Raw genomic sequence first — 10,723 nt, 5'->3', positions numbered from 1 at the left:
CTGCATTTTTAACCACCCCCCCCCACCAAGATGGCGGCGCCTCTGCTCCGGGGGGAGAGCCGTACGGGCCGCGGTGCGTTGTGGGAAGAGGAGGCGGCAGCCGGCCGTCGCATCAAACGGTTTTCGCGGTGCATTGTGGGAAGGGGAGGTACCAGCCGGCCCCCCGCGCTGTATTGTGGGAAGATGGCGGCGCCCGTCAGCAGGGCTCTGTCCGGCGCCGCGCGTCGATGGAGCTGCGGAGCTTTCGGCGTCCGCGGCTGCCGTCGGGGACTCTCCAGCTCGGCGGCGCCAGCGGCCGCCGGGTCGCGGTGGAGGCTGCTGGGGGCGCTGTGCTTGCAGAGGCCGCCCAGGGTGACGCAGGCGGCGACCCCTTTCGAGGAGGACATGGCCGAGCTGGTGGAGCAGGTGACGGAGGAAAGGGGACGGCGCATGCGCGGGCCGGAGGAGGGCGGAGGCGAGACGGGGGAGGGGGCGTTTCATTGGCTGAGAGGGAGAAGGGGGTGGGGTTTTGGAGGCTCAGTTTGCAAGCGGGAATCGGCTGGGCGTGTTGAGTGGCCCCAGGGTTTTAATGCTGATTTTAATTAGAAACCTTTATAAAAAAATTAATAAACTATAACATACATAAAATTGCATACATACATGAAATTGGGAGAAATAAAAAGAAACAAAAATATAAATCAAATTTACATACCATTACATGGAACTAGCAGAAATGGCTAAACGTACGGCATTAGTAAATCAAAAGGAGAATACAGAATTTGTGGGAGAGTGGGAGGCATGGGCAATATATTGTCAAAATGAATTTAAATTGGGAAGTGTTGAAGGTTATGTTCTGTTCTAATTCAATTGATTAAGGTAGAAATACTATTAAGATAAATGATTTAGATTTTAAGAATTGTTCCGATTTATATATGTAGTATTGTATTGAATTAAATTAAATGTAAAGGTGACAATAAAGTTATCCAAAAGATAGAGGAGGAGAGAGGGGAAGTCAACGTAAATATATGAATTAATTCGTTATATAGAATAGAGAAATATTGTTTATATCATATAATCATCTTAATGAATGATGGAAACTACTGTAATATAAAAACAATTTAAAAAGTTATACAAATTTTTACATACCATTACAGATAAAAATAATAATAGGAGATTACAAACTCAGCTGCGCATATTAAAGCCAGCAAAGACATTTTTTATTTGACAAGGATTTTTTTAGGGGTGTCACCCTGGATTCCCGTGATGAAGGGGCTGTGGCTCAGTGGCAGGGCATCTGCTCGGCATGCGGAAGGTCCCAGGTTCAGTCCCCGGCATCTCCAGTTAAAGGGAACAGGCAAGTGGGTGACGTGAAAGAGCTGCTGCCGGTCTGAGCAGACAATACTGACTTGGATGGACCCAGGGTCTGGTTCATTAGATGGCAGCTTCATGTATTCATGTGATTTAATTACTGTTATTTGTGTTGTGTGTGTATGTTAAGTGCCGCCAAGTCGCTTCTGACTCGTGGTGACCCTATCAATCAATGTCCTCCAAAACATCCTATCCTTAACATCCTGGTTAAGGTCTTGCAAACTGAAGGCTGTGGCCTCCTTTACTGAGTCAATCCAACTCTTGTTGGGTCATCCTCTTTTCCTGCTGCCCTCAACTTTTCCTATTGTGATTGTCTTTTCCAGTGACTCTTGTCTTCTCATAATGTGACCAAAGTACGACAGCCTCAGTTTAGTCACTTTAGCTTCTAGGGTCAGTTCAGGTTTGATTTGATTTGTTTTTTGGCAGTCCACGGTATCCGTAACACTCTCCTCCAACGCTACCCTTTCAAAGGAATCTGCTTTCTTCCTATCAGCTTTCTTCACTGTACAATTTTCACACCCATACACAGTAATAGGGAATACAATGGCATGAATTAACTTGATCTTGGTTGCCAGTGACACATCCCTACAGAATCTTTTCTAGCTCCTTCATGGCTGCTCTTCCCAGTCTCAATCTCCTGATTTCTTGGCTGCAGTCTCCCTTTTGGTTGATGATGGAGCCAAGGAATAGGAAGTCTTGAACAATTTCAATTTCCTCATTGTCATTCTTGAAGTTAAATAATTCTCCTGTAGTCATTACTGTTATTGGACCTAACTTTTAATCTACATCAGTGGTTTCCAATCTTTTTCACTTGTGTACCTCCTGGCAGCCCATTTCCATAAATTATACCCTTCCTATTACCAAAAATGTTTGTAATTAATGTAGTTGTTATTATTTCAAATGCCTTTCCCCACCATTATTCACTTTTTCCTGCATACCGCTATGTCTTGGTTTGAACCCCTGACGGTACGTGCTCCCCAGGTTGGGAACCACTGATCTATATGTATTATGTTTTAAATTCATGTGTATTATGTTTTATGACTGTTAGCCGCTCTGAGCCCAGCCTTGGCTGGGAAATAAAGCAGAATACAAGACCAATAATTAAATAACTAAATCGTTGGGATGAATTTTTGTATATGATTAACTGTAATTGACTGCCACCCTGAGCATGGCTTTTGCCGGGGGAGGGCGGGGTATAAATTGAATCAAGTAAGATCAATACAGACATCAACGAACATTGTATAATAAATGCAACCAGAGCCTTTATAAATAAAGCAAGTACGTTTGCTAATATACGTTAGTTGGTCTGCTGCAGAGTAAGCAAATGGAGTGTTCTGCAGGTAGACATCAAGAGTTTGCTGTTTAGAACTGTGGAGGAGGATCAGCCCAGAAAATGGGAGATTAGGGGTGCTACCACTGCAGGTGGGAGTTTCCGCTTTCAGCACTGAAATTCCCAATGGTTATGCAGCATGTTGGCTGATCTCTAAAGAGGTATGGGGTGGTGGGAAGGTCTAATAATTCATTTCCTAATACGGTGGCAAGCAGTGTGCAAATGAAGGACGAGAAAAAATCCACTCTAATAGGCTGAAATTTTGAATAGAAAATGCAAAGGGAAATGGGAGAGCTTACAATGAACGATGAAGCTTTGTTTTAAAATGGCTGTATTTTCTACCATCCCACTCCCCCAATTATGAAAACGAAAAATAAAGCACTGGAAAATTTACCTCCCCACACCTCTCAGCTAGTCTGTCTTAGAAGCTGTTTAAAGATCTCTTTTCACAGATGAGAAAAGTCCATCCCTCCAAATTGGAAACACCTGGTCCCCCATGTGCTGAGAAATGTCTGTCGTATTTGATAGTTAGTGCAGTATAAATACATGCAAAACACTGGAAGGCTGGCAAACCAGATGAGAACAGCTTTGCAAAAGTGTTTGCTTAATAGTACTTAATTTAAAAGCAGATAAAAAATGCACAACAGTTTCTACAAAAAAACAAAAACCAGCCAAGTCCCCAGTTCCAATGCGTGTTATGTGCATGGATAAATTTGGGTTGAAGATTATATGTAGCTTAATGTTTTTTCCATAGAATAGTAAACAATTCATATGAAGTTTTCAGAAGAGAGAATCTGGTTCAGAAGCATAAGGGGAACCAGTGTAATTTGGTGGTTAGAGCAGGGGTGTTGAACTCAATTGTTACGAGGGCTAGATATGAGAGTGGGGTTGAGAGCGAGGGGGATGGCTGGCTTGTGGGCCGGGTAAGTTTTCCAGGGGCCAGATCCGGCCTGCAGGCCTTATGTTTGACACCCCTGGGTTAGAGTGTCAGATAAGGATCTGGGACATCCAGGTTCGAACCCCCACTCTGCCATGGAAGCACACCAGGTGACCTTGCACCAATCACGTACTCTTGCCTGACCTACCTCGCAGAGTTGTTGTGAGGATACAATGGAGGGAGTAGTGTGGTGTAAGGTGCTTTTCGGTCCCCATTGGGGAGAAAATCAGGGAATAAATAAGGAGTAAAAGAAATATTAAAGGTAAAGTAGTCCTAATGACCTAAAGGTCATTCCTGACCCAAGGGGTGACGTCACATCCCGACGTTTACTAGGCAGACTTTGTTTACGGGGTGGTTTGCCGTTGCTTTCCCCAGTCATTTTCCCTTTACGCCCAGCAAGGTGGGTACTCATTTTACCCACCTTGGAAGGATGGAAGGCTGAGTCAACCTTGAGCCGGCTACCTGAAACCGACTTCCGTCAGGATCGAACTCAGGTCGTGAGCAGAGCTTTTGACTGCAGGGCTGCATCTTACCACTCTGTACCACAGGCTTCATAAAAAGAAATATCAGAGCGGAAATTAAGATTTGGAGGTCAACAGTAGCGCATCCTACGTTTTGTCAAGGGGTGTGTGTGCATGTTAATAATTGATTTTTGTTGTTGAGAGAAGCGCCTCAGACCTTGGCATTCCAAATATGGTAACTGGTGTGCAAAAATGAAAATGTGCATGACTGCTGTTGAATTGACCATCTCCTCCAGAGACGGTTCCCAGGTTTTAACCCACTCTGGTTGCAGAATCACGATATCCTGTGTCGATTTCCTGTGCCGTACAGGAAGGTGACTCATAGAACTCTGCCGCTCTGCCCCCCCCCCCCCCCCAGCCTCATGGCTTTCTCCTTTGCTTTCTAGATGGACATGGAGAAGAGCTTGTATTCGGACCATGAGATCCGCTGCCTGGAGGAAGAGGAGCGCCTGCAGCGAAGGAAAGAGAAGTACGAGGATGACGACGGCGGGAAAGAGATCATGCTGGCCCAGGATTTGGAAGACGCGTGGGAGCAGAAGTTGCGCAAGTTCAGCCCTGCCCCACGGATCACAGGTGTGGGTTGCTGGTTTTCCCTTCATGTTGGTGGGATGTTTACAGGCGTGTTTGGCTTCGAGCCAGACTCTGGTTAATTCTAGGACAGCAGAAGTGGAACACAGCGTGCTCTGAAGGGAACGACTGGTATCTGATCTCTGCTGTTGCCATCTTTTCCCTATGACCATAAGGAAATGTATGCGCGGAAAGCAAAGAATGGCTTTGCTGAAACAGCTCATATCATCTCGGCCAGCAAAAGGAGTTAGAGTGTCAGACTAGGATCTGCAGGATCCAGGTTCGAATCCCTGCTCCTTAATGAAAGCTTGCTGGGTGACCATGGGCCGGTCACTGTCGGTCTCACCTACCTCACAGGGTTGTTATGAGGAGGAGAGAAGGATTTCGTAAGCCACTTTGGGTTCCCATTAGGGAGAAAGGCAGGGTAGAAATAAAGTAGATAAAAACAAATAAATGGATTTCAGATAGCCCATAAATGAGATGGTCATCCCTGTGGTCTGGTATTCACAGATATAGTGTTTCTACACAAGGAGGCTCCATTCAACCCTCACAGTATACCTAGCAGCCACCAGTTTCTCCATTAAAAAAAAAGGTTGTGCAAACTAGCGATCATCACTACGAAGAGTGGGTATAGTGGTGAAAATGAAGGTTCTGTTTTCCCCCTAATACTTCAGGCAGCGGTGTTGTGAATGTGCCTTGTGAATACAGAAACCCTCGGTGTTTTACTGAGCTCAGTGATGCAAAAAAAGTTCGCATAAAGGCATAAGAAAAGCCCTGCTGCATCAGACCAAGGCCCATCAAGTCCAGCAGCCTGTTCACACCGTGGCCAACCAGGTGCCTCTAGGAAGCCCACAAGCAAGACGATTGCAGCAGCATTCTCCTGCCTGTGTTTCACGGCACCTAATCTAATGGACAAGCACTTGTCTGGGATGCTCTAGGCTGATCCTGCGTTAAGCAGGGAGTTGGACTAGATGGCCTGTATGGCCCCTTCCAACTCTATGATTCTAATGGGCATGCTTCTCTGATACTGGAGATAATATGGTTGCTTTGGAAGGTGGGCTCTATGTCATTATACTTCACTGAGGTCCCGCCACTCCTCAAATCCTGTCCTCATAAGAACATAAGAAAAGCCCTGCTGGGTCAGACCAAGGCCCATCAATTCCAGCAGTCTGTTCACACAGTGGCCAACCAGGTGCCTGTAGGAAGCTTACAAACAAGATGACTGCAGCAGCATTATCCTGCCTGTGTTCCACAGCACCTCATATAATAGGCCTGCTCCTCTGATCCTGGAGAGAATAAGTATGCATTATGACTAGTATTCATTTTGACTATTAGCCATGGATAGCCCTATCCTCCATGAACATGTCCACTCCCCTCTTAAAGACTGAGGACATAAGAACATAAGAAAAGCCCTGCTGGATCAGACCAAGGCCCATCAATTCCAGCAGTCTGTTCACACAGTGGCCAACCAGGTGCCTGTAGGAAGCTTACAAACAAGATGACTGCAGCAGCATTATCCTGCCTGTGTTCCACAGCATCTGATATAATAGGCATTTTAATCATGTTAATCTGGCCTTGCTTCAGAGTATTCTAGGACTTGGCCCTACTCATACCTGGCTTTGAATGCCTGTGCCTCTGACTTCGCTTTCCCTGGCAGACGCCGATAGGGACGGTGACCCGACATCTTTGAATAGGAAACTAGACCGGAATCTGCTGCTATTGGTGAAGCAGAAAGTTGGCAACAAAGAGATCTGGCTGTTGCCCCAAGCGGAGTGGCAGGACGGGGAGACCCTGCGAGCCACAGCGCAACGAGCCCTGGTTGCTTTGACAGGTCAGTGTTTGTGTGTACGTACGCCTCTCCTGCGTGATTGCAGTGGTCCCTTTCTGTGCCCCACTGGCATGGCTCAAGTCCTTCACAAATGAAGCTGCCTTACGCTGAGTCAGACCCTTGGTCCATCAAGGTCAGTCTTGCCTGCTCTGACTGGCAGGGGCTCTCCAGGGTCTCGGCTGGAAGTAGTTCACAGTATCTGCGCAAATGGCTGAAAGCCGACCGATCGAAACTGACCCCCAACAAGAAGAAAGTGATGCTAGTTGGGAAAGACATTTGGATGGGGTTCAGATAACCCTTGCCGACGCGGTTAAGAGCCTCGGGGACATATTGGATGAAGCATTTATAATAATAATTTACTAGATTTTTAGGCTGCTCTATCCTGGCAAGGGAGCCCCGTGGCGCAGAGTGGTAAGCTGCAGTCCAAGCTCTGCTCACGACCTGAGTTCGATCCCGACAGAAGTCGGTTTCGGGTAGCCTGCTCAAGGTTGACTCAGCCTTCCATCCTTCCGAGGACGGTAAAAAGAGTACCCAGCTTTCTGGGCGTAAAATGTAGACGACTAATAGAAGGCAGTGGCAAACCACCCCGTAAACAGAGTCTGCCTAGTAAACGTCGGGCTGTGATGTCACACCATGGGTTAGTGATGACTCAGTGCTTGCACAGGGGACCTTTACCTTTTATAGAAGGTCTTGGGAACCATGAACACATAAAGCTGCCTTATACTGAATCAAACCCTTGCTCCATCAAAGTCAGTATTGTCTACTAAGACCGGCAGCGGCTCTTCAGGGTCTCAGGCAGGGGTCTTTCACATCACCTACTTGCCTAGTCCCTTTAACTGGAAATGCCTAGGATTGAACCTGGGACCTTCTGCATGCCGAGCAGATGCTCTACCCCTGAGCCACAGCCCCTCCCTATGAAATGTTTTTACCTATTCATTCAACAATAATAATGAAATCAGACATACAAATATACATACACGAATTAGACAAAACAGAATAGTGGAAACTCACAATTCTATATAAAGGTCCAACAATTATATCTGACCAAGAATAAATGGCAGCAATCGAATGAAAGGCCTACCATATCAGCATGCCAAAAACCCAGCACAATGAAAATGTTTCTTAAATAACACAAGCGCACAGTCTTCCATAAATAGATTAGATAAGCGAGAAGGGCTTCTGGTAAAGTCCCATTTCATTGCTCTTTCTTCAGTCACAAGGGACTCACTTTACCCTTTTTTACCTATCCCGACAAGTGGGGCTTAGAGCGGCGTACCACATCATTATACAGTTAAAACCAATACAGTGTATAAATTTAGGCCAAAGAGAGTTGATCCCTCTGCAAAAACTGCTTTCCTCCAACTCAATCTAGCCTGTGCGATGGCTCCCTATCTTGACACGGTATCATCAAGACTAGACTACTGTAATGCAGTCTACATAGGTCTTCCATTGGAGTAAACTTGGAGACGCCAGTTGGCGCAGAGTGTCGCGGCTCTGTTATTATCGGGAGCTAGTTGGAGCATGCATATCACTCCATTCTGAAGTCTCTCGGTTGGCTGCCCTTCAGTCACTGGGCTCAATTCAGGGTATTGGCTGTCGCAGAGAAGACCCTTCATGGCTTTGGTCCTTCACATCTGTGCGACTGCCGCTCCCCTTATCCTTCAGCATGACAGCTTCGCTCATTGAGCATTTGTAGGTGCCACCCCAAAAACAGGCAAGTTCAGCAAATGCCTATGAGAGCCAGCATGGTGTAACAGCTAAGAGCGGCAGACTCTAATCTGGAGAACCGGGTTTGATTCTCCAATCCTCTACATGAGTGGTGGACTCGAATCTGGAGAATCAGGTTGGTTTCCCCACTCCTACACATGAAGCCAGCTGGTTGACCTTGGCTTAGTCACAGTTCTCTGAGAACTCTCTCAACCCCACCTACCTCACAATGTGTCTGTTGGGGAGAGAGGAAGGGAAGGCGATTGTAAGCCACTTTGAGGATCCTTAAAAGCTAGAGAAAATCAGGGTATAAAAACTAACTCTTCTACGTGCGTTCTCTGTTGTGGCCCCCATCTTATGGAACAGCCTGCCTGGGGAGGTCAGGAAGGCTCCCAATCTCCTGGCTTTCTGCATACTATGCAAAACTGAATTGGTCAGGAGGGCATAATTACACAAGTAATTGGGCTATACCGCAATGAACCGGTTCAGAGCAATGCTTTGTGAAGGGACAGGAGTTGTGGACTAGTTTGTGTATAATAAGTACTCTGTTGATGTAAGTATGTTCCTACCGTGCAATTTCTGAACCGCTCAGCGTGTCACGTAAAGAATTGTGCTTTGTTTCAGATTTGTTTGTTTTATGATTGCTGCCACCCAAATCGTCTGCTTTTCTTACTGAGACTCAAGGCAGATTACTCAGTTATACGTCAACGCAGCCAATAGGATAGGACATCAGGTGTGCAATATAATAGGATTGGGGTTGTGGAAATTAAAACCGAGTACAAATCCAGAACAAAGCTGAAACAAAGCATAACATGGCATGTTATGCGGTGCGGAAATTACATCGTTACACAATAGATGCATCAACAGATAGTATGTATTATACACAGTAATGTGATCCACAGTCTCTTTTCCTTTATTAAAGCATTCTTCCGGAACCATTCCATGATCGTAAAGCCCTATTACATTTGTTAAGATGCCCTCCATAAAAAAATCAGTTCAGCATTGTTTGCGATATGCCAGAAGAGTGGGAGGTTCCCTGATTTTATGTTGGATAATAATTTGAGGTTACGGGCCCTAGTTTCACATGTAGGCGCTATTCAACCGTGATGCTCATTGAATATACATTCAGGAGGCAGGACATAAACTCAGTGTTTGGGGTGAGCAGGCACAATTCACACCCACACAGCGGATAAGATTTATCCAGACTGTCCCAAGTAGCCCTTTATTGGCATGTTTGTAGAAGAATTGGTTTTTATACATCGGTTTTCTCTATCTTTTTAAGGAGACTCAAACCAACTTACAATCGCCTTCCCCCTCCCCACAACAGACACCTTGTGAGGTGGGGCTGAGAGAGTTCGGAGAGAACTGTGACTAGCCCAAGGTCACCCAGCAGGCTTCATGTAGAGGAATGGGGAATCAAACCTGGTTCTCCAGATTAGAGTCTGCCACTCATGTGGACAAGCAGGGAATCAGTACCATACTTAAACTGATGCATTCCAGTCCCAAAAAAACCTTTCAATGGGAGGGGGCATCTTTGATCCCCTAGATTTTTAAATCTCTCTGTATGACCTGCTCTTACTTGGATGTTTCCTTCTTTTCCCTCCCTGCCTGGATTCCTGGACTTCCAAGGAAGCCACTGGGAGACCAAGTTCCTGGGGAACGCGCCGTGCGGTTTTTACAAGTACAAGTTTCCCCGAGTGGTCCAGACGGAGGCCAGCGTGGGGGCCAAGGTGTTTTTCTTCAAAGCCCTCCTCCAGCAAGGCCAGCCACCTGTGCCCAAGGGGAAACTGGATCATGTTTGGGTCAGTAAAGAGGAGCTGGCGGACTACTTGAAACCTGAATACCACGCCCAGGTTGCTCGGTTTTTTGTGGACGTGTGAACAGCCACAGCTGAGCCCGGACCTGAAGTGGATGATGTGGGGGAAATGGCGGCGCTCGGGAGAAGATGCTGCCAAGCGTTTCTTCATCGCCCTGTTCTTCCGGCCCAAAGATCTCTCTGCATTTTGATCCACACTCAATAAAAGAACTTGAGAAGTGACTTGCTGGTCGTGTGTGTGTGCGCGTTACACTCAATTCTGTCCTCCCGACATGGACTACCTTCTTCTGGTCAGAACATGAGCTTTTAATATTGTCGAAGGTTTTCACGGTCAGAGTTCATTGGTTCTTGTAGGTTATCCGGGCTGTGTGACCGTGGTCTTGGTATTTTCTTTCCTGACGTTTCGCTAGCAGCTGTGGCAGGTATCTTCAGAGGAGTAACACTGAAAGACAGTGTCTCTCAGTGTCAAGTGTGTAGGAAGAGTAATATATAGTCAGAAAGGGGTAGGTTTGAGCTGAATCATTGTCCTGCAAAAAGTATCAAAGGTAATGTGCTAATCATTGTCCTGTAAGTATCAGGATAATGTGCTAATGAGGGTGTGGTATGTTAATATGGAACCATTGTATCCTGAAGTGATCTGTTAATGTGTGAAATCCAAAGCTAATCTGCA

General features: G+C 46.2%; 1 protein-coding gene across 1 annotated transcript; it reads left to right on the top strand.

Annotated features, from left to right (window-relative positions):
• Nucleotides 1-30: 30 nt before the first annotated feature.
• Nucleotides 31-10,117, top strand: MRPL46 (mitochondrial ribosomal protein L46). Its single transcript, XM_056866099.1, has 4 exons — nt 31-405; nt 4,522-4,708; nt 6,360-6,533; nt 9,867-10,117. The coding sequence occupies exons 1-4, from the start codon at nt 31-33 to the stop codon at nt 10,115-10,117; spliced, it is 987 nt and encodes a 328-aa protein (XP_056722077.1).
• Nucleotides 10,118-10,723: the final 606 nt, after the last annotated feature.

The sequence above is a fragment of the Euleptes europaea genome, chromosome 20 (assembly GCF_029931775.1).
Source record: "Euleptes europaea isolate rEulEur1 chromosome 20, rEulEur1.hap1, whole genome shotgun sequence".
NCBI lineage: Eukaryota > Metazoa > Chordata > Lepidosauria > Squamata > Sphaerodactylidae > Euleptes > Euleptes europaea.
Note: the sequence above shows the minus strand (reverse complement) of the source record. Positions and strands in the feature narration are given on the sequence as shown.